Consider the following 24284-nt stretch of genomic DNA (forward strand, 5'->3'; position numbering starts at 1 on the left):
TTTTGTCCATTTTCTAATTTGGATTTTTTTTCTTTTTTTTTTTTTTTTTATTGCTCAGCTTTGGAAGTTCTTTATATATTCTGGGTTCTAGTCTTTTGTCAAATATGTGATTCAAAAATGATTTCTCCAGTCTGTAGCTTGTTTTTTCTTTCTTTTAAAGATTTTATTTATTCGTGAGAGACAGAGAGAGAGAGAGGCAGAGACACAGGCAGAGGGAGAAGCAGGCTCCATGCAGGGAGCCCGATGTGGGACTTGATCCCTGGACTCCAGGATCATGCCCTGGGCCGAAGGCAGGCGCTAAACTGCTGAGCCACCCGGGCTGCCCTGTAGCTTGTCTTTTCATTCTCTTACCAGGGTGTTTAGCAGAGCACAAGTTTTCATTTTAATGATGTCCTGACCACTTTTTCTTTTATGAGTTATGCTTTTGGTGTCTAGAAATTATTTGCTTCTTCAGATCTAGAAAATTTTTGGGTTTTTTTTCCCCATAAGTTTTATACTTTTACATTTAGATTTGTGGTCTACTTTGAGTTAATTTGACGTTTTATTTTTTATGTCTAATTTCTCCAGCACCATTTGTTAAAAATTCTATATTTCCTCTACTGAATTGCTTTTGCACTTTTGTCAAAAAATTAGTTGGGCAAATTTGTATGTGTCTATTCTGGGTTGTCTATTCTTTTCCATTGATCTATGTATCCCTCCTCCAGTATCACACAATACTGGAGCTAAGTCCTAAGTCTTGAAGTTGGGTACAGTGATTTCTCCCACTGTTTTTTTTTTCTTTTCCAAAATTGTTTTAGCTACTATAGTTCCTGTGCCTTCCAATGTTCCAGTGTACATTCTAGAATAATGTTGTCCGTAGCTGCAAAAAGTCTGGCTGAGATTTTGATAGTAATTGCATTAAACTTGCATATCAACTTGAGGATTATAGGTATCTTTGCTGTGTTGAATTTTTGAGCCCATGAATGTAATATCTCCATTTATTTAGCTCTTCTTTGATTTCCATCACTTTGTATTTTTCAGCTTGTTATATTTACATCTGGATTTGGATTTGGGTTCTTTTTTTTTTTTGTCATTGTAAATATTTTATTTTTTTATTCCCATGTGTCCTCATGTTCATTGTTAATATATGTAAATATGGTTTTGCATGTGTCTCTTGTATCCTGTGACGTTGCTAAAGTCACTTATTCAATGAATTTTTTGTAGATTCCTTGGGATTTTCTATGTAGACAGTTGTATCTTCTGCAAAAAGGAACAGTTTCTTTTCAATATATTTTATATTTCCTTTTTTTTGCCGTATTGCACGGGCTAGAACTTCTAGCACTGGTGATGGTGGGTATTGTGCTTTACTTCCAAACTCAGTGGGAAAGCATTGAGCCTTTCACTATTAAGTGTAATCTTAGCTATGGGATTTTTATAGATGATCCTTATCAACTTGGTGAAATTTTCTTTTGCTACTTTTTTTTGATGGTTTTGATCATGCATAGGTGTTGTTCTTCTAAATGTTTTTCCTTCATCCATCAATAATTGATCTTTAACCTATTACTATAGTGGATTACATTGATGTTTTAAAATATTTAACCAGCCTTACATCCCTGGAATAAACACTCTGTCATGGTGTATAGTTAATTTTGTATGTTGCTGAATTATATCTGGTATCATTTTGAGTAGAATTTTTACATCTGTTTTTATGAGCAGTTTGTAATATTCTCTTTTTAACTACCTTCATATGGGTGGGGAACCAAGGTAATATTACCTTTCTGAGAGGTTGTATAGGATTGGTATTAATTCTTTAAGCATTTGGTACTGTTCTCCAGTGAAAACCATGTTAAGTGTGAAGGTTTCTTTTTTAGGAGTTTCCATTTCTTTAACATTTTTAGGACTATTCACATTATCTGTTTCATATTGTGTTAATTTGTAATTTTTGAAGAATTGGTCTGTTTGTCAACATCATGAAATCTGTATGTATATAGTTCAGAGCACAGAGTATTCTATTATTATCATTTTTATGTCTTCAGGGTCTGTAATAAGGTATATTTTGTTTCATTCCTGATATTGGTAATTTCTGTCTTATTTTTCAAACAGTCTTGCTAGATCAATTTTATTTTTTTTGAAGATTATATTTAGTTGAGAGAGCTTGTGTATGCAAGCTGGAGTAGGGCAGATAGAGGGGGATCCTGACCCACCATGGCTTGGTCCTAGGACCCTGGGATTGTGACCTGAGCTGAAGTCAGACACTTATCCAACTGAGCCATCCACTTTACCACTTGTTGATCTTATCAAAGAACTAGGTCTTTGTTTCATTGATTTCCACCCCCCCCCCCCCAGGTCATTTTTCATTTCCTTGATTTCTCCTTTTATCTTTAATGTTTCCTTGGGCATGTTTTTGACTTATTTTTTAGGTTCTTAGGATGGGAATTTAGAAAGGAGACTTTCTCTTTTTTCTAATGTGTGAACGTAGTGCTATAAATTTACCTGTTGGCAATGCTTTACCTGTGTCCTACAAATTTTGAATTGTTAAACTTTCATTTTATTTTCACTTTTTAAAAAATTTCCTTTGAGACTTCCTCTTTGATTGAGTTTAGAAGTGTATTGTTTTCAAATGTATAGAGATTATTTATCACTTATTTATTTCTAGTTTGAGTCAGCTGTGGTTGAAAAACCTCTTCTGTGTGATTGAAATTCTTTTAAATTTGTTGAGCTTTGTTTTCTGGCCCAGTGTGTGGTCTTAGTGTATGTTCTGTTAGCACTTGAAAAGAATGTCCTTTCTGTTGTTGGGTAGAATGATCTGTGAATGTCTAACAGAATCTGTTGGTTGATGGGGTGATCTTGAGTTCTTCTGTATTCTTGCTGATTTTCTGTGTAGTTCTATTAATTGTTGAGAGAAGGATGTTAAAGTCCCTAGCTATGATTATATTGTCTCCTCCTTTCAGTTTCATTTTGCTTCACAGTTTTTTCTATTCTATGAATCTGTAGTGCTTGTTGTATTTTTGCTTAATGTGTTCTTTTCTTTTGTTCAGACATTTTCATTATTTCCTTTATGTTTAGAGAATTTTCTTTAGCCATTTTTCTAGGATAGGTCTGCTGGTGACAACTTCTTAGTTTTCTTTCATTCAAGAATTCTTGATTTCTTCATTCCTACAGGACACTTTTCCTGGATAAGTTTCTCAGCTAACAGTTTTCTTTTAGCACTTGAAGAATGTTGTGTGACTTCCTCCTGCTCTGCATGGGATCTGTTGAGAAATCTATTCTCTTCTGAATTACTTTTTCCCCTGTAGATAAAACATCGTTTTCCTCTCTCTGCTTTTAAGCTTTTCTGTCTTTAGCTTGAAGAAGTTTGACTATATGCATCTTGGTGTGGATTTATTTGATTTGGTTTGGGATTTGCTCAGCTTGAATTTGTAGATTTACTTTTGCCAAATTTTGTAAGTTTGGGGTAATTTTTTTTTGTTGTTGGAGAACTTCTCTACCCTACCTTCTTTCTCCTCTCCCGGGACTCCAAAGACATGAATGTTAAATATTTTGTGATAGTGTCATAGGTCTCTGAGGCTCTTTTAATTTAGTTTTTTCTTCACTTTTTCTCTCTCTTGTTAGATTAGGCAGTTTCTGTTGTTTAGTCTTCAAGTTTACTGATCCTTTCCTCTGTTGCCTCCATTCTGATATTGAGTCATTATATTTTTAATGTTTGTTACTTTACTTTTCAGTTGTAAAGCTTATATTTGGCTCTTCTTTATATCTTCTGTTGCTTTGTTGAGACTCTTCATTTGCTTCAAGTGTGCTTATAATTGCTTATTGAAGTATCAGTGGCTGCTTTAAAATAAACTCATCTTGGTGTTGGCATCCTTTTCTTTAAATTCAGTTATGATTTTCCTGTTTCCTAGTATGACAAGTTACTTTCTATTGAAACTTGGACATTTGGGCTATTATGTTAATGAAATTCTGTATCTTAAACTTTGTTTTGGCCAGCTTCCTCTGACCCTATCTCAGAGGAAAGCGGGTGCTTCCAGGTAGGAGTCAATGTCTAGGTTCCCCATTCAGTCTCATTTGGCACTCAAGGACCAAGCTTCCTTGTGTTTGGTTGAGGGTGGGAGTTCCAGCTTCCTGGTAGGCCTCATGTGATACCATCTCCCTGCCTGGGAATGATTAGTGCCTCTTTACTAATAAAGGAGTGGGATGGAGTGGGGAGAGAGTAGGTGTGCCAGGGAGGAGAATTAGAGTGTTTGGAGACACTCATTACCTTTGAATGGTGATGAAAAGTCCTGACTCTCTACAAGGCCTCCTCTTCCACCACCCCAGCAATGGTTGAGGGAGGGGGAAGTACTTGCTGGGTAGAAGTCAGGTTCCCTATATGGGCTTTATGAGGACACTCCCAGGGATGAAGTGCCAGGTCCCTACTCTAGAACAGGGCCACGGTTTTTTCTGTGGTGTTTGTCTAGGGTAGAACACTTATTAAATTTTTCTATATTGTTGGGCTACCCTTTTCCTGGTCTTTTGGCTAAAGGGAAAAGACTTTCTATTGGGGGTTTTATTGCCTGTACCTTTTGGCATTTCTGGGTTGCTGGCTTCTCCAGAACCATGTCTGGGGTATGTGAGGCAAAAAGAAAACTGAAGAAACTCATTATCTTCTCTGGGTCCCAAGTTTGTAGGCTACCTGCTGACTTCTTTCAAAGTGAACTTATATTTGTTTAACCACAAGTTGAGGGTTTTTTAGTTGCACTTAACGGGAGGATAGAGAAAGGTACATCTATTTTATCTGCCCAAAAAAGGAAATCCCAAATACGGTATTTAAAAACAATTGCTACCAAGTTTTAATATTACTATTCTTTTTTCTTAATAGAAGCCTAGCAATAATGTGCCTCCTGCAAAATCAAAAAAAGTACACAAGTTGGTTGAGAATTCATTGTCCATAAATAATTCAGCACTCTTCAACTCCTTAGGACCTCCTCTTCGGTCAACAACTTGCCATCGCTGTGGCCTATTTGGTAAGCATATTTCCCTCACGTGTCTGGATTATTTTTTCACACATTTGAAAAATATTTTTATTATTAAAGGTTTTAAAACATATTAAGTATGAAAAGAATAGTATGTACTATATACCCATCTCAACTTCAGCTATCAACACCATACAGTTCTTGTTCATCTGTACCTTTCCACTCTCGCTGCTTCCTTCTTATTGCCTGTAGTTTTGTTTGTGATAAAATTTACATGCATTGGCATGCACCAACTTACATGCCTATCAAGATACAGAATATTTCCATCTTCTTAGAAAGTTCCCTCCTAGCCCCTTCCAGATTCTCTATACCCGCTAGAGACGACCATGCTGTTTTTTTACACCATAAATTAACTTTGCCAGTTTGATTTTAAAACATTTTTTATATTTATTTTTTATTGGTGTTCAATTTGCCAACATTTAGCATACCCCCCAGTGCTCATCCCATCAAGTGCCCCCCTCAGTGCCCGTCACCCAGTCACCGCCACCCCCCACCCACCTCCCTTTCCACCACCCCTTGTTCGTTTCCCAGAGTTAGGAGTTTCTCATGTTCTGTTTCCCTTTCTGATATTTCCCACTCATTTTTTCTCCTTTCCCCTTTATTCCCTTTCGCTATTATTTATATTCCCCAAATGAATGAGACTGTATAATGTCTGTCCTTCTCTGATTGACTTGTTTCACTCAGCATAATACCCTCCAGTTCCATCCACACCGAGACTTTGCCAGTTTTAGAATTACGTATAAATGGAATCTTACAGTATCGACTCTTTTGTATAAAGCTTTTTATAATTTAAAACAATATTTTTTGAGATTGATCCATGTTCTATACACAGTATTATTTGTTGCTGAGTAATATTTGTATGATTATATCACAATTTATCTGGTTTTATGTTGAACATTTTGCTTGTGTTTAGCTTTTAGCTATTATGAATAGAGCTCTCTACACATTTTTGTACAAGTCCTTGGGTGGGTATAGGTTTTCCTTTCTCTTGGGTACATACCTAGGAGTATAATTGCTGAGTCAAAGGTTAGATATATGTTTAACTTTAGAGGAAACAGCCAAACCATTTTCCAAAGTACTTGTCCCATTTTACCTTCCCAGTGATAATGGGTCCACATTATTTTTATGACAAGATGTGGTGGTTCCACATCTTTGTCATTTGGTTTTGTTGGTCTTTTCAACTTTAGCCCTTCTCGTGGTTGTTTAGTGGTATCTCATTGTGGTTTTAACTTGCATTTCCCTTATGATCAGTGAATGATCTTGAGTATTTCATTGCTTACTGGCTATATGGATATTTAGCTCCTTTTTTTCTTTTTATAAAGATTTTATTTCAGAGAAAGCGCACAAGCATGAGCAGGGGGAGGGGGAGAAGCAGACTCCCTGCTGAGCAGTGAGCTTAAGAGGGGGAGGGCTTGATCCCAGCACTACAGGATCATGACCTAAGCAGAGGCAGCCTCCTAACTGACTGAGCCATCTAGGCACCCCTCCTTTGTTTCCTTCTGTTTAGAGTAGAAGCATTCAAGGCCGGCCTGGATTTTTGTTACGTGTTTTTTTGTTTGTTTCATTTTTTTTTTCTGCCTGTATATTCATAGGATTTTTTTAGTACTTTATTTTTAAAACTTCTGGGTTTTTCTGGGTGTGATTTCTCTTCGTTGGTTTTTGTCTTATATATATTTTTTAATAGTGTGAAGTGGTAAGCTATGTCTGAGTCTGCTTGCACAAGTCTGTTTTCACTACCACACATTTTATATTTCCTTTGTTCCTTTTATAAGGTGTTCTGGACTCTAAGAAAGTCAGTTATGTTTTCATTCTGTCTTCATTTTCATCTGTTTGAGAAAAGCTGCAAAAATTTTGCAGTTTGAGAAAGCTGCAAAAATTTAGTCTTAGCACCTAGTCATAAACAGCATAATCTTTTTCAAGTGATCTTCTTGATGTGGTTAATAGAATGGTGTTTGATATGTCTGGTCTTTGAAAATGTCTTGCTCTCAGCAACAAATCCTTGGAATAAAACACTGGGCTGTGTTCTGTAGGATCGCTGAGGTGTTCACAATGCAAGCAGACATACTATTGCTCCATAGCATGCCAGAGAAGGGACTGGTCGGCACACAGCATTGTGTGCAAACCTGTTCAACAAAAGTAAGTGTAATTTTTTTATTCATTAGAAAATATTTAAAAGGGTTGTGGGGTTTTTTTAATAGTATAAGGATTAAATGAGGTAAGCAGGCCTATCTATGTAGAAGTTGTCACTTTTTATTTGAGGTGTAACATAAAGGGTTCAAATCTGAAATGAACAGCTTACAAACTCAGGACTGAGTTCTCATGAATATAATTTTATTAGCACATGTTCATGGTTAGAAATTTGAGTTTGTAATCATCAGAGCTTTAGAATGACTTTTTTTAAAATAAGATTTTATTTACTTATTCATGAGAGACGCAGAGAGAGAGGCAGAGGGAGAAGCAGGCTCCCTGCAGGGACCCCGAGGTGGGACTTGATCCTGGGTCTCCAGGATCAGGCCCTGGGCCGAAGGTGGTGCTCAACCGCTGAGACACCAAGTGTCCCTAGAATGCCTTACTTTTTAACCTGTTCTTTCCTGAAGTTTGGGAAGGTAGAACTCTCACAGTGCCTCTTGAGTTGTGATTTTAAAATACGAAATTCTTCCAGGCATGGCATTTACCAGTTTAAACAGCAATTTCACATCTGTAACCTCATTTGATCCTCAAAACTGTTGAGAACCTGTAGCGATTATCTCCATTTTGCAGATAGGAAAGCTGGGGCCTGGAGATTGTGGCCCTGTATATCCCTTTAATTAGGTGGCTGTGGGCGAGGCCAGCCCACACACAGGGTAGACTGTCCCATGGCTAGCTGTGTACTATTTTGTTTTGTTACTACTGTGATTCTCTCTGAAGGAAGCTGTTTTTCTCCTTCCTGGGTTTTGTTGATTGAGAATTTAGCATCATGTGGCCCCTACTCTTAACTGACTCTGTACTATAGTATTATAATCAGCTGCTTTATTTCAGTTTCCATAAATATGAAGCTAGTAAATCACCTTTTGAAACAAAGAACATGGAAGTGAAAAATGAGGTATGATGTATTTTTTGCCTTTACAGTAAATTTTGAATGACTTCCTTTTATTGAGTTAAGAAGACTTAAGCTAAATAAAATATGTATTGCTTATTTCTGCATTTCACCAATGTTTATTCAAGTAATATCCAGTCTCAACATGTGGCTCAAACTCAACAACCCTGAGATCCAAGAATGAGTTGCAGGCTCCTCTCACTGAGCCAACCAGGCACCCCTGTACCAGTGTTTATTTAAAAACAAAAGTTTCCTGTTGAATAAATCTATACACCTTAATAACCAATTGGGTGACTTTTTAGGGTTTTTGAGCATTGTGTGTGACCAGCACTTTTCCCAGAAGGACTTGGGATGCTTGTGTCTTAGTGTAAAATCATTTGGACTCCTGAGAAAGAGCCCCTGTCTGTAATCCCAGATGAACACATTCTTGGGCTTTGTGTACTGCGTTCTAATAGGTTCCTATTATCAAAGCATTTTTTTCTGTAATACCCCTCTTCCATTTAGATGACTATATGGGCTTAATCATTCATAATCTGAAAAATATCACTAGTGCTTGTCTAATTTTTAGCCTTCTTTAGCTGGTTCTAGCTTCTGCTTAAGATCTGACTTCCTTAAATATTTATTCTTACAAAATGTTAACAAGTACAAAATAACCCCCCTTTTTTATTTTATTTTTTAAAAGATTTAATTTATCTACTCATGAGAGACAGAGGCAGAAACAGAGAGAGAGAAGCAGGTTCCCTGGGGAGCCTGATGTGGAACTCAGTCCCAGGACCCTGGGCTCATGACCTGAGCTAAAGGCACACACTCATCCACTGAGCCACCCAGGTGCCCCCCACCCCCTCTTTTTATTTTATACTCAACATTATTAGCCCATTATGGCCTGATTCTTGAGTGATCCCAGTGCTATGTACATTGCCTATGGACAGTGGCATTTTATCAGCTCTCAAAGGTATACACTATTTCTTTGACTCACGTGTTTTTTTTTTTTTAAACCCTAGAGTGACTACCCTCTTGGAGTTACTAAAGAAATAGCCATTTGTACTGATAAAATAATGTTTTCTGATTTGAGAAGTCTACAGCTCAGGAAAACCATGGAAATAAAGGTATTTAATTTCTATAGACAGAGATCCAAAGAACTATAGATTTTTATTCCTTGTTTCCTGTTTTTAGTTTGAGTTTATAAGATAGCTACAGAATGTAACTGATGAAATTGATAAAGATTGCAAAAACTGTCTTGTAATACCTTTTTTAAATCATTAGAAAGTGTTAAGTTCACATTTGCTTGTGTTCTCCGTGAATTATTGCACCTTTCCATCTTTTGAAAGGGTACAGTTACTGAATTCAAACACCCAAGTGACTTTCACGTGCAGTTATATTCTTCAGAAGTTTTAGAATACATGAACCAACTATCTAGGAGCTTCAAGGAAACATATGCAAATATGACTCAGAAGGAAGATTACATTCCTGTTAAGGGGGAAGTTTGTGTTGCCAAGTACACTGTTGATCAGGTAACTGCTGATGAAATTAATTATTTAATACACTGTTTTAATTTACTTTGGTCATATAAACTTGACACCAGAGCTTTTAATAATGCATTTGACAGCTTAATAAGAGGCTATCTCATCCTCAGTCAGTGATCTAGGTCTGTTGGGTCACCTCCTGCCTGCCCTTGCCCCCTCCAGCTCTGTTGGTAGGCTCCCCTGCTGCCAGTTACAGACTGATGGTGAGTCCTGGAGCTTGTGTTTATTTTTGTAGTGAGGCATTGTGTGTCATAGTATCTCCTGGGTTAGAATAACCCAGGGATAATTGTGCATATTAAAGTCTCCTAAATTGACAAATTTAGGGATTTCTTAGTCAGATTCTTAGAAAATTAACTTGACTATGTCAGAACAGAGCTGTAGCCTTTCCCTTGCATGTTCTGCAGATTGGCTGAGAGTTCGTAAGCCTAAGATTGTGAAATACTGTTTTGACGTGAGCACCTTATATTCCACTTTCAGACCTGGAACAGAGTAATAATACAAGAAATTGATATGCTACAGAAGAAGGCACAAGTCTTATATATTGATTATGGAAATGAAGAAATAATTCCAATAAACAGAATTCACCAACTAAACAGAAACATTGGTTTATTTCCTCCATGTGTAAGTCTTTCACTTCCTAAATGCCTAATAGTGTCCCCAAAGAGCCCATTTTGATGGGCACAGTATTTGCCTGTTCTATTCTGTGATGGTTATTATGAAAAAGTACCTATTGGTATATTTTTCATCTTTTACTATGTAGATAAGTACTCAATGGCTTTCTTGTCTCCATTTAATAAGCATTATTTAGTTAAATACTTTCTTAGATGAGAAACTTAGCATTTTTAGGGACATCTTTTAAAACAGTCATTTCTATGTTGATTACATTGTCTGGAAGCAACCTGAATTTATATGTATTTGAGGGATAATTATTATCCTTTTATGAGTTTCTCAAGCTTCAGGTCCCAAAAGGAAAAGCACTGTGGATAGAGTAACACAAGAGACCGATACTTACACATAAGATTGTTCATTTGGTTAGTTCTTGAAGACTTCTAATTAATTTTCAGCATGAAATATATTTTCTTCACATTATTAATTAGTAAAAATCATTTTCAAACACTAATTTTTTAGTAATTCATGTAAAATCTTTCAGGCCATAAAGTGCTTTGTTGCCAGTGTTATCCCAGCAGAGGGGAATTGGAGCAATGAATGTGTCAAAACTATTAAATCGCTGTTAATGGAGCAGTATTGCTCTATAAAGATTGTCGACATCTTGAAAGAAGAAGTGGTTACCTTTGCTGTGGATGTTATGCTGCCAAGTTCAGGTAAGATCAAAATCTTTCTTTTTCACATGGAGCATTTAATATGTTAAGTCTTCACCCATTAATGCAGAGAAAAAATAGAAACATGAAGTGAGGCCAAGTAAGCTCCACTGGGAAGTCATTCAGGTTGTGATGAAAGTATGGCTTTAGCCCTGCTCCTGCGGTTGTTCAGAGACCCGGCACAGGTTCATGGAGCTGGATGGGTTAAGAGGCTAGGTGCAGACTTAGTGTGGGGATGACTGTGTTAACCTTTTGATATTGACATTACGGTTTCTTTTCCTGACTTCTACCCATTTATGGAGAAAAACTCAAGAATTTATGTATATGTCCATGGTTTCACCACAAAGTGCGTTTTTCTTGAAGAAATTTTACAGAACTGCATTTGGTTAGTATTGAGCCCATAAGTGCCTAGTATTTAAGTGTGAGATGGAAATGCCTTGGAATCCTACTCTTCTGTTCCAGCTTTCTGTATGTTTGAAAAGTGACTTCTGACCGTATGCTTATAATCGCTTCTCAGTTTCCAAAGTATTAATCTTTTGCTTTTAGAGACCCCACATCACTTGGTGACTTGCTAGAAAATTCAGTTAAGCCATTTGTGAAATTAAGTATAAAATCTATTTTCTTTCTTTGTATGTTTTGTGTTAGGACTCTGGCTTCTGGATGCTGTTTCAAGGAACTTGAAGTTTATGCCATGCTGGCTACCCCTTGTTTCAGCCAGGCTTTATGTCTGAGAAAAGTAGTCTTGGTTTAACACTAAATTTATTTTTTATCCTAAATGGTGGCCATATTCATGCCAGTGAGGTGGTAACTAAATCTTTCATGTTACCTAGAATTTGAGGTGAAATATTTTTACAAAATTTCCTGCCACATGACAATTGGAATTTTGACTCAGTTTTTAAGTTTGAACATTAGTAAACTGTATTTTGCACAAGAAGCTGAATTGAGAAATAGGGCAGTATATTAATAGCTATAGTCTCTAGATCAGATGATTGTGATTCATTTGTTTCATGTTTATGCCTGATACTTGGTATAATATCAATTATGACACATTTTCTTAATCATTTTTAGGAAAACTCTTAGATGATGTGCTCATAGAAATGGGATATGGCTTGAAACCCAAGGCACAAAATTCTAAGAAGCAAAGTGCAGATCCAAGTGAGTATACAGATTAATAATGAACAGTATAGTGACTGCAGGTACTAAAGAATATCTTCTCTACTGAACAACAACAACAAAAAAAGGCAGAGCTATCACACTGCCAGATTTAATGGAAATGAAATCCATTCTTTGATACTTTTTCATTTAGTAGTACATTATGTCTAATCTTAGTCTTTCCTGCCTGTTTTCCTTCCCTGTCTTCCATGTTCATCTTGACATTATCAGAAATCTCTAAAGTAGTAAATATTGTGACATTTTGAGTTAAATTTTTCCTTCTTTTTTGGGTATGCCAGCAGTAATAATAGGGGTATAACATTCTATTCTGGTAAGATGGTATTTCTTCTTAAAGTTTTTATTTCTCATGTGTGGTTTTTCATTTAGTATAGTGAGAATCAAGAAGGTTTGTTTTTTTGGTTTTGTTTTTAAAGTTCTATTTATTTGACAGAGAGAGTACATGTGCACATGAGCAGGGGGGAGCGGCAGAGGGAGAAGCAGACTCCACGCTGAGCAGGGAGCCAGCCATGGGGCTCCATCCCAGGACCCTGGGATCATGACCTGAGCTAAAAGCAGCCGCTTAACTGAATGAGCCAATCAGGCACACCCCCCCCCCCAAGAAGTTTTGCTACCAACATTTCATTTTCTCATTGCCTAGTTTTATGTGTTACTGTAGTGTTTTTTTCTTTATTCCTTTTGCCAGTTACTTTGGATGTGAACATACCTCATCGTCTCTTGCTTATTCATCCTGAGGTGATTGCCAGGTTAATGGTGCTGTGATTAGATGCATCCTTTTATTATTTTTTAAAAGATTTTTAAAATTATTCATGAGAGACAGAGAGAGGCAGAGACACAGGGAGAAGATGCAGGATCCATTCAGGGAGCCTGACATGGGACTCAATCCCAGGTCTCCAGGATCACATCCTGGGCTGAAGGCGGCGCTAAACCACTGAGCCACTGGGGCTGCCCAGATGCATCCTTTTATATAAAAAAGGTTGATTCATCTTTAAATCTACCTTATTCCTACCTCTTGTCCTTTGCTTTGTCTGATTGGTTGACAAGTCTTTAGTGGTGCTTCTTCCTGAATATCTTTTGTATAAGACTTTTCTCTTTTAAAATACTTGTTTTCTTACTATTTTTCTAGTTGAGGAATCCTTACCATTTATGGATAATTGCAAGAACCTTCTGACTTAACCTTTTGTCTCCTGTCTACATACATGATATCCCCCAAAATACAAATCTTGGTATGATGGCTCTCCTGAAAAGCTTTCAGTAATTCTTTGCCATTTAGAGAAAACCAAATACTTACTGGTCTGATAGTAGTCATAGTTGAAACCATAAATGATGTCATCTTAGGGTGGGTGTGGAGAGAGGGGGAAAAAGGGAGATAAATCTGGGGCATACAACATCAAGTGAGAATCCATGATGGGAGAGGTGGACAAAGGATGGGGAAGAAGTTGCCAGAGCAACAGGAGGGTGAGTGGTTCTAGGAGTCAGTCATCAGTAATAGTAGCAAGTGTTGCAGAGGTATCCCGTGGAAGGAACAAAAATCTTCTGGGCAGCATTTACTGCACTGAGGGACTGTTGAGGTGCCTTCATGGCGGTGCCTTCATGACCTTTTGTCAGTGCAGACATAGAAGAGATTATAATAAAATGGTATGAGGAAGAAGTTCATGCAGAGTATAGTGGGAGCACCTGGGACAGGCACCTAACCTGGGTTTGGAGAGAAGCCTTTTAAGGTGACACCACACTGAGCAGGAAATGATGAAGTTGCTGGGGGATTGGGAGTGTGTTCTGGGAAGGAAGAGTAGCTTATAGTATGGAAGGAGCCTGATTGGGCCTGAAAAACTCCACATGTTGATTAATGAAACCAAAATGCCTTGTTTTTGTTTTCTGTTAAGATGACCTCGAGGATGTTGGAAAAATGACAGCTGAAAACAAAATTGTTGTAGACAGAAGTGATCTAATCCCAAAAGTGTTAACTTTGAATGTAGGCGATGAGTTTTGTGGTGTGGTTGCCCACATTCAGACTCCAGAAGACTTTTTTTGTCAACAGCTACAGAGTGGACGTAAGTAAAGTTTCTTGTTTTGTGCTATCAGTATAGCCTTATATACTTCAAGAGAGTGAAAAAGTGAAAGGGAAGTTAACTTACAGATTTGTATTTATTTTAAGATGTGATCTATATCTGCAGATAAGCTCGCTGAACTTCAGGCATCCCTTAGCGAGTACTGTGGTCAAGTGTCTCCACGCTCAGATTTTTATCCAACCATTGGTGATATCTGTTGTGCGCGATTCTCAGGTAACGGAAGAGTATTACTGAATTTTTTTTTTTAACTTAACAAAGTAAAAAGAAATGAAACAATCTTCAGTTTGCGTTGGGTGGCTGCATTCGAAGTCTGAGTATTAAAGTGCACCAATCATATTTTTAAATATGTACAGTGAAACAAATTTCTGTAATGGAAGAAGGCCTGTAAATGCTGGAGGAGTTGGTAAAGGAAGTTTCTATTGTTTCATTAACACTTTAGTTTTTGTGGACTTTTGCAGATAATTCCATTTATATCAGTATATAACATGTAATCTTCCAAGGTCATGTGTTCACCAGTTTTCTTGGGACTAGCAAGAGGGCCTGGAAGCATGGAGCTGTCATGGCACAGCTATGATGACTGGGTTCATTTTTTCTCTGCTGAAGGGAAAGAAGTCATTGGCCTCACAGAGGGGAGATACAAGAAGGGGAGACACAAATGTGCCTCCATTAAGTTGATTGCCTGGTCAGTGGAGTCTAGTTGACTCCTACTGCCAGGTATTCTAAAATTAGCCCTGCTTGATGCTTAGCAAATTGTTCCTGTATTGATTAGGCATCATTGTGGACTCATTCACAAGATCTGGACATGCTCTCTGTCCTAAGGAGTTAAGTGTCTGTGGGGAAGACAAAGCATGTTGTAAGGCATGACTGCCAAGGACGTGAGTGGTCTAGTAAGATATGCATAAAGGTGAGATTTTAGGAGTTGAAGGCTTGTGAGAAGCACAAGTAGCAATGTTGACTAAGCATATGTTGTTCTATAAAGCTTAATATTCTGTTAAAGTAAGACCTACAGAAGACTATGTCAAAATTTGAGAGGGAAAGTTTTTGTATCTGCACTGAAAAGTCATCTGAGATGGAGTATCTTTTTTTCAGAGGATGATCAGTGGTACCGTGCCTCTGTTTTAGCTTATGCTTCTGAACAATCTGTACTGGTTGGATATGTAGATTATGGAAACTTTGAAATCCTTAGTTTGACGAGACTTTGTCCCATAACTCCAAAACTGTTGGAATTGCCAATGCAAGCCATAAAGTGTGTGCTGGCAGGTAAGACGTATTTTGTGACCCCATATTCTTAAAATATTAAAACCTAAAGTAAGAGCATTAGAATTGAGATTAAACTACCCAGAAAATAAAAGAATGTGTTTAGATAAAACTTCCCTTAATGCAAAAATAATCCTTAATAGAACATTTCAAATACACAGGACTATTTTGCTCTCTCTAATAAATAAGTTTAATGTATCTGTGATTATGAAGTTATTTTCTGCTATTCGTAGAGTCTGCATTATTGATAAATATCATAGAAGCTGACTCATTATATAAAGTAGGACAAAACCTTATTAATACAGCATGAACATTATGAACATATGTTTAGGATTATTTTGTTTTGAGATTTTTATTTATTCATGAGAGACACAGAGTCAGGGACATAGACAGAGGGAGGAGCAGGCTCCCTATAGGGAGCCTGATATAAGTCTCAACCCTGGGAACTCTGGAATCACAACCTGAGCTGAAGGCCACTCAGGTGTCCCTGCTTAGTATTATTGTATATAAAATTAATCCCACCAGGAGCCAGAGCTTTTTTTCCATGTTAATAAATTGACTTCTATAACCTTCATTCAGATATACCAAAATTAAAGTACTTTCTGATTATCAGAAGGATATTTCCAAGGCTTTGCTACTAGCAGTGATTTATTTTTTTTAAGATTTTATTTATTTCAGGGATCCCTGGGTGGTGCAGCGGTTTGGCGCTGCCTTTGGCCCAGGGCGCGATCCTGGAGACCCGGGATCAAATCCCACATCGGGCTCCCGGTGCATGGAGCCTGCTTCTCCCTCTGCCTGTGTCTCTGCCTCTCTCTCTCTCTCTCTATCATAAATAAATTAAAAAAAAAAAAGATTTTATTTATTTCAGACAGAGAACAAGGAAGAGGGAGCAAGCATGAGCGAGTGGGGCAGTGTTGTTGGTGGCACAGAGGGAGATGCAGACTCCCTGCTGAGCAGGGAGCCCGACGTGGGCCCCTATTCCAGGACCCTGGGGTCATGACCTGAGCCAAAGGCAGACACTTCACTGACTGAGCCACCCAAGCGTCCCATAGCAGTGGTGTTCTAACTACATTTTGCAACCTGTCCAAGATCCTTTTGTTAGGATTGGCTGCAAAATGTCGTTCTACAAAATTCCTCCTTAGGTGAAATGAAGGTGTCTGGTGATATGTTTCTTTTCACGTTTCTGATATATATTATGATTGTTCTCCAAAAAGGGTAGAACTAGTTTACACATCTACCAGAAAGGTAGCAAGCAGGGTGCCCGTTCCTTCATGTGTTTGTACACCAAATAGATACACCTCTTTGTTGTTTCATGTTGGCAGTTTTGGGAAGTTAAAACTAAATCATTTCAATTACTTTATTACTGTGAGGCTGAACGTTTTTTTCCTGAGTTACTTGTAATCTTATGAAAAGACTAGGCATAACCTTGGGTTATTGATTTGTGAGTGCCTTTGCAATAAGTGCTGCAGATGTTTTTTATGTCATGTAAGGACCAGTATTTCTTCCTGGACTGTTTGATATTTTTGTTAATAACTTTCTAAACTTCTTGAGATATAATCTATATACCTATGATTCTCAGTCTTAGGTATACAATTCAATAATTTTTAGTAAATTTACTGAGTTGTATAGACATTACCCTGATGAAATTTCTTGTGCCAGGTGGTAGTTAATCCTAGCACCCCAGGAAATCACTCATCTATTGTCTTCGAGATTTGCTTTTCTGGACATTTTATATCGATGGAATTACAGTTTGTTTACATAGAAGTACAACAGTTTTCTATAGGCTTTTTCTTTGTAATATTGCCTTCATTTTAATTAGAAAATCCTTCTGCTCAGGTGGGACTTTCTGGTTTTGATGTTTGTCAGATTCCTTAGGTTTAACTTTTTGGAAACTAGGATCTAAATTTCTAAATGCCTGTTATAAGAAGGATTTTAATATTCTTTTAAAAATTCCTTGCTAGGAGTAAAGCCATCATTAGGAATTTGGACTCCAGAAGCTATTTGTTTGATGAAAAAAATTGTGCAGAACAAAATAATCATGGTGAGAGTGGCAGACAAGCTGGAAAACAGCTCCCTGGTGGAGCTCGTAGATAAATCTGTTACGCCTCACCTCAGCATTGCTCAGGCTCTTAGAGATGCTGGCTTTGCTGTTGGGGAGACAGGGACGTTGGCAGAAAAACCCAGTGTCATGAAAGAAGCCAACGGTAAGTAAAATGTCTACTTGATGATGTCTGTGCTGGAGTTCAGATGGTTTTGTGTATGTGTGGATTCTCACACTCTCAGAAAGAATGGATGTTGTCTTTTTGAATCAAGCCTTCATTTAAATACATTATGAGTATGTTGGAAAACTGAAAAAAGCAAAACAACTGTGGGTCACTAGAGCTGAAGGATCAGTCAGAAATGTGAATTTGAAATTCAGTGAGGTGTAGTTATGGCTAACTGTAATACCAATGAACTTTCCTGTAAAGTCACTAAAAAAAAATCACTGGAAATTCAGTTCTTCAAAAGCAGGTTCCTCACCAGCCCCATCTCTTATCCTCACTTTGACCCTGTTTTGCATAGGTTCACTTATTTTCACAGATCCCTTGGGTGTAGAAGAAAAACTAAATCCATTGGAGTGGACATGGGTTGAACTTGCTGTTGACCAAACAGTAGATGTTGTGGTCTGTATGATGTACAGTCCTGGAGAATTTTATTGCCATGTGCTTCAAGAGGATGGTAAGTGGACTCTTCTCATTTATTTTTTCTTACAAATACAGTGGTATAGCTTCTAACTGAAGAGGAGTTTACTGAATAATAGAAGTACTGTCTTTTCAAGAAGGGTCAAGTGGGTATTTCTACTTCCAAGAAAGATTTGGTTATACTTAATTGCTTTTTATCCCGTTTTAAGCCATTATTTCTATTTTCAAAAATCTCTTAATAATCAGGGCACCCCAGGTGGCTCAGTGGCTTAGCACCGCCTTCGGCCCAGGGTGTGATCCTGGAGACCCAGGATTGAGTCCCACGTCAGGTTCCCTGCATGGAGCCTGCTTCTCCCTCTGCCTGTGTCTCTGCCTCTCTCTCTCTCTCTGTTTCTCATGAATAAATAAATAAAAATCTTTTAAAAAAATCTCTTAGTAATCAAATCAGTTTGGATTCCACAGAATGTCTTTTAAATTCTTTATTTTTTTTAATTCATGAGAGACCCAGAGAGAAGGGCAGAGACATAGGCAGAGACATAGGCAGAGGGAGAAGCAGGTTCCCTGTGGAGAACCTGATGCGGGATTCAATTTCAGGACCCTGGGACCACACCCTGAGCCAAAGGCAGATGCTCAACCACTGAGCCACCCAGGTGTCCCTTAAATTCATTTTTGAAAATTAAATATAATGGTTGATTTTATTAAAGCATAATGTTCATATATATAAGTGCACATTGTGATAATGTGTTATTACAAACTAAGGCAAAACCCTGAATAACCAATATCTTGGTCAAGAAGTGAAGCATTACCAGTAATCCAGAAGTTTCAAACCTCATTTATTTTTTCTTTTGATGTGCCTCTTTTGATGACTACACCTTCACTTTAAAAAGTTAATACTCTCCTGCCTTCTAATAGCATAGTTTTTCCTGGTTTTGAACTTTACATAAATGTAGTCATACAATACGTACTCCTGTGTGCCTTGTCATCTTTTTTCACATTGTGAGGTCATTTCTTCATTTTTACATGTAGCAGTATCCTTTTTCTTGTCACATTGACTATATTGCAAATTTGTTTCTTTTATAAAGTTAGACATGTGGGTTATTTCTAGTTCTGAGCTATAAAATGATATTGGTGTAAACATTTCCATGTAAATTTGGTGCATGTGTATATGTGTTTCTTTTGAATATATACCCAGGAATGAAATTACTGGCCATATCCTAAAGGGCATATATATTTTCAGCTTTGACCAATGAATGCTAAAAAGTTTCCATGGTGATTATGACAGTTGTCAGTTTGAGAGTTTTAGCTGCTCCACATTCTCACACTTGTATTTTTTTTTTACTTGAGGTATTCTGATGGGCATTATTTTTTACTTGAGGTATTCTGATGGGCATTATTAATTTTAACATTTCTAAACCTTGATTTTCTTCTCTGTCACTTGGGGACTTTAAACTAGGTGCCTACGTTCCTATATGGTTCCCAGTTTGTGAGATTGTCATTCCTCCTTTTGGAATCATCTGGTAGATAGGCCATGATTTCATATAAAATTAAAATTTTTTGAAGCTTTTATTTTCATAGGTGATTATACAAGCATAGTGTACGAAATTCAAAAATTAAAAAGAGTGTATAGTGGGAAGTAAGTTTCTCAGTCCCTCTCTCAATTTTCTAAATATCTTTTTAGAAGTAGTCTATGAGGGCAGTCCGGATGGCTCAGCAGTTTAGCGCCGCCTTCAGCCTAGGGTGTGATCCTGGAGACCGGGGATCGACTCCCACATCAGGCTCCCTCTTTGGAGGGAGGTTCTCCCTCTGCCTGTGTCTCTGCCTCTTTCTCTCTGTGTCTGTCATGAATGAATAAATAAATTTTTTTTTAAATCTATGCAAAAAAAAAATAGAAGGGTAGTCTATGCATATGCTTGTGTGAATGTATGTATCCCTGTTTGCTTAAATGGTAAAATACTGTAAATGACTTATGCACTTTCGTTCTCCACTAGGTCTTGGACTGAGAGGCAAATTTACATAGTTTTTTCTTTTCTTTTTTTTTAAAGATTAATTTTTAAATTTACTTTGAGAAAGTGTGTGTGAGCCAGGTGAGGGGCAGAGGGAGAAGAAGAGGGAGAGAAGCATTCTCTGAGCTGAACAGGGAGCCAGAAGGGGGGAGGGAGGATCTGTCTTAAGACCCTGAGATAACGACCTGAGCTGAAATCAAGAATTGGATGCTTAACTGACTGAGCCACCTAGGCACCCCTCAGCATTTTAAAGCTCTCCAGCTTCTGGCTGGTGTGTTTGAGTGATTCACCTTCTATTTCCCTACTTTGCCAAACTGCTCCCTCCGAGTAAGTTTTGACTGCTTAATTGTATACTTTACCTCAGAGCCATTTCTTCCTTCTGGAGTACCCTCTCCTTGTCTCTCCTATTTCCTATAAAAGCTTAGCACACATAGGTCATCCCTCTAAATTTCCTTAGCAGACATCTGTGTGTCCACATAGTAATTTTGTGTCCTCCTTCAGGACAGCTTGTATGTCACATTCTGTACAGGCTTGTGTGCATGCTCTGATAGGCTGGTAATAGTGCCATAGTAGGGGGTTACCAAGAGCATGAACTAATAATGACTTATTTTCCCAGTTAACTTTTTAATAAGGAAAAGAGAAAAGCATCTCGTCTATACATAATAGTTGTTTGGGAATGTACCTGAGATTGTATGATCAAAACATTTCCTAACTTTAAAGGAAAATCTGTATTCTGCATGCTTTTTAAACATTGAATGTGATATGTGTATTGTTTTCAGCCTTAAAGAAACTCAATGATTTGAACAAGTCATTAGCAGAATATTGCCAGCAGAAGGTGCCCAGTGATTTTAAGGCAGAAATAGGGAGACCATGTTGTGCTTCTTTTGCAGGTAAGTTGCAGTTGAAACAGTCTTGATTTTGATAGAAATTGTTGTTTCCTGACATTCAGCTCTTATTTTTAATGCGTATTTTCCTCCTTATATTTAAGCAAATATTTCTCACAATCAAGACTAAATGAATGTTTAGAATACCATGTTTTGTCTTCTCTTTGTAACAAATGAAATTTTATTACCTCAACTCTGTTAAATTTTGTTAAATGCTTTTCTTTCAAAATTTCTGATATTAAAGTTAGGTAACAGGGAACCTGTTCACTGCAGGTTCATTGTTTCTTCTGGTCACACCATGCATGTTTAGTGTGAAAGTATATTTTATTAAACACTTTAATTTCACTGTATGAGTTTTTGTATTATTTTACTAAAACCGGTAAAAAAAAAATTGTCCTTAGTTACAAGAGTATTATAAGGCGTCCAGATGACAGATATGTTCAAGGTTATGAAGTCTTCCATTCACTCTCATGTTCTTAATTATTGGATGAGTGATAAATGAAATATTTAATTTATATCTGATGTTAAAGTTGTGGTGCTATAAATATTTTGGATGTATTCTAAAAATGGATTTTGAGAACTCTCCTGGGGATTTCTGAATGAAAAATAAAGCCATCATCTGGAGAAGAGAGCAACTTTATTTGGTTACTTTAGACACAAGTTATTTTGTTGTTGTTGAAGATTGAAAGTTCAAATGTTAATAGAAGGGAAATAATGTTCCATGTTACAAACTTTGTGTTAAATATAGGTGATGGTAATTGGTATCGTGCTTTAGTCAAGGAAATCTTAGCAGATGGAAACATTAAGGTCCATTTTGTGGATTATGGGAACATGGAAGAAGTTACTGCAGATGAACTCCAAATGATCCCATCCAAATTTTTAAAACTTCCATTTCAAGGGATACGGTGCTGGTTAGTAGGTATGGTGCATAATAAGAAACTTTCTCAACTGTTTTCTAATTCTTAGAGTATATGCACTTTTAAGTATTAACATTTATAATTTTACATTTGAATTAGAAGATCCTGCTTCATATTATAACATTTAGAAATGTGTTTTTGAAGGTATTTGCTGAAATGTTCAGTATTGATGTTAAAGTAGGGAAGCAGCTACTTTTCTGTGCTTGAGAGTAAAAACCAGTGTGTTTTCTTGCAGGCATTTTGCAGGATTTAAGAGTTTCAAATATTCCTTTTTGTTTCCACATTTTTACTCATAACAATTTATCCCAAAGACATGATCTTGGAATTTCACAAAGTTTGCCTACAAGGAAATTCATTATACGTCTGTTAATAATATCAAAACCACCTAAAAAGCCAATTACAGAGGATTGGTTAGATGATGATCCATATAATTGACAATAGTAACACCTATTTCAGTTGATTGTTTTGAGGGCTAAATGAATGCTTAGAAACAATTTTTCTGGCATGCAGAGTTTGATTTTAATTGTTTCCTCTTACCCAGAAATTAAAGGGATGTTAACCAAGTATTATTAATGTAGAGAATTGTTCATGAGGTACATGAAGCATGCAAGTTACAAAAGAGATACAGGACAGCATTATAATTATAAGGACAGGCTCTGGAACCTACTCTCCTACCTACTGTGAGAATCTTAGCAAAGATTCAAAGTCTCTGGTGCATCTGTTTTCTCATCTGTTTCTATCCTCTTCCTCAAAGAGTCATTAAGAATAGAAGAGATAAAAATATAAAGCACTTAACGCTACCTGGTATTATATCCATAATAGCTGTTATTATTGCAAAGGTTTCTTTATAAAAGATGTATGTATGTGCTTGTGGATATTTGCATATGCACATGAAAATTATGGAAGATTGGATAGCAAAATGTTAATAGTGCTTATGTCTGGAAGCATAGATGCTTTTTATCTTTCCTTTTGAGTGTTTTCTTTCTACTTAACTAAATATGTTTCAGATTATTTTTAATTACCATGTTTTATGTCTGTGCTTAAGATGTGTCCTCCATGTTAAAAAAAAAAAAAAATGTGGCCTCCAGACAAGCAGCATCAACTTGAGAACTTAAACTGCAGATTCTTAGTTCCCAACCAAGATCCGCTAAATTGGAAATTCTAGAATATGGCCCTGAAATCTGTTTTAATGAGCCCTGTAGGTAATTCAGATGCACATTCAAGTTTGAGGATTGCTATTATAAAAATAAGGGGATAAACCAAAATTATCAGAAAAATAATTTTTGGTTAAGTTGTTTAACATTTTGAAATCATTAGAAAACTGTTCAGAGAAGTGAAAATATATGGCTGATGTCTTCTACCAGAATCATTAGTAACTCATCATTGTCTGTGTAATAGAATACAGTGATGGCTTTTAACCATATTTTTTGCCTATTGGAAAAATGCCAGGTAAAGATACACTAGTGGGGAAAGTAAGGGAAGTTTTTGAGCCTCCTAAAACTCTAGTTAGTATGTTTACAAATGTGTTATCTGTAACTCAGGCATGAAAGGTGTAGAAATGTAATTGAACATTGAAAAAAGATATTCAAAATGCCTGGCCCAAACTGGTCAAGGCCAGTTCCAGACACTGTTGAAGCAAAAATGCAGCTTGGGCACAGAATTCTTTTTAATGCTATTCTTATTTGCCAGATATACAGCCTAGAAACAAGCATTGGACTGAAGAAGCCATAGCAAGATTTCAGACATGCGTTGCAGGGATAAAACTCCAAGCCCGAGTGGTTGAAATCACTGGACAGGGATTGGGAATCGAGCTCACTGATCTCTCCACTTCTTACCCCAGAATAATTAATGATGTTCTGATTGATGAATATCTGGTTTTAAGAACTAGTTCACCACATAAAGACTTGACAAATAATAGATCTGTGGGTAAACATAATCTTCAAGTTGATGTCGGGCTTCAAGGTAACATTTAAACCATTGATTTGTTATTTAAATTTATGTTATCCTTTGCTTTTGGAGGCTACAAAACTTTTTCTATCCAAGTGATGCAGTTTTTCCATAGGAATACATGCTTGTGGAAGTAGGTTAATAATAGGTTATTAAAATTAGTATTTATTTGGGTGGCTGAGTGGTACAGTCGGTTGAGCGTTTGACTCTTGTTTTCAGCTCTGGCTGGGAGGGATCTCAGGGCCTGGATATTAAGTCCTACATTGGGCTCTGTGCTCAGCATGGAGTCTCCTCCTCTGCTCCTCCTGCACATGCACATTCTCTCTCAAATTAATAAGTCTTTAAAAAATAGTATTTATTGAAACATGGCTTTATTAAACACTGTAATTATTTATCAGATAATCTTGCATCATACAGTTATATAGCCCCTAAAGTGAATCATTTATAAGA

General features: G+C 37.0%; 1 protein-coding gene across 4 annotated transcripts in view; it reads left to right on the forward strand.

The window, feature by feature from the left end:
• TDRD1 (tudor domain containing 1) overlaps positions 1 to 24284 on the forward strand; it is a 53207-nt gene that overhangs the window by 18878 nt on the left and 10045 nt on the right. For 3 of the 4 annotated variants that reach the window (XM_072740090.1, XM_072740091.1, XM_072740088.1), the window contains exons 4-19: positions 4835 to 4979; positions 7019 to 7124; positions 8007 to 8070; positions 9066 to 9170; positions 9393 to 9575; positions 10065 to 10208; positions 10738 to 10909; positions 11975 to 12061; positions 13960 to 14127; positions 14251 to 14358; positions 15235 to 15405; positions 17364 to 17606; positions 17983 to 18120; positions 20866 to 20976; positions 21719 to 21889; positions 23577 to 23849. In XM_072740090.1, the coding sequence (XP_072596191.1) occupies positions 4835 to 4979; positions 7019 to 7124; positions 8007 to 8070; positions 9066 to 9170; positions 9393 to 9575; positions 10065 to 10208; positions 10738 to 10909; positions 11975 to 12061; positions 13960 to 14127; positions 14251 to 14358; positions 15235 to 15405; positions 17364 to 17606; positions 17983 to 18120; positions 20866 to 20976; positions 21719 to 21889; positions 23577 to 23849 (2389 nt within the window). Of the gene's footprint in view, positions 1 to 4834; positions 4980 to 7018; positions 7125 to 8006; positions 8071 to 9065; positions 9171 to 9392; positions 9576 to 10064; positions 10209 to 10737; positions 10910 to 11974; positions 12062 to 13959; positions 14128 to 14250; positions 14359 to 15234; positions 15406 to 17363; positions 17607 to 17964; positions 18121 to 20865; positions 20977 to 21718; positions 21890 to 23576; positions 23850 to 24284 lie in introns of all 4 variants that reach the window. The other variant, XM_072740089.1, reaches the window with a different exon arrangement.

This window comes from Vulpes vulpes, chromosome 15 (assembly GCF_048418805.1).
Source record: "Vulpes vulpes isolate BD-2025 chromosome 15, VulVul3, whole genome shotgun sequence".
In the NCBI taxonomy this organism is placed as follows: domain Eukaryota; kingdom Metazoa; phylum Chordata; class Mammalia; order Carnivora; family Canidae; genus Vulpes; species Vulpes vulpes.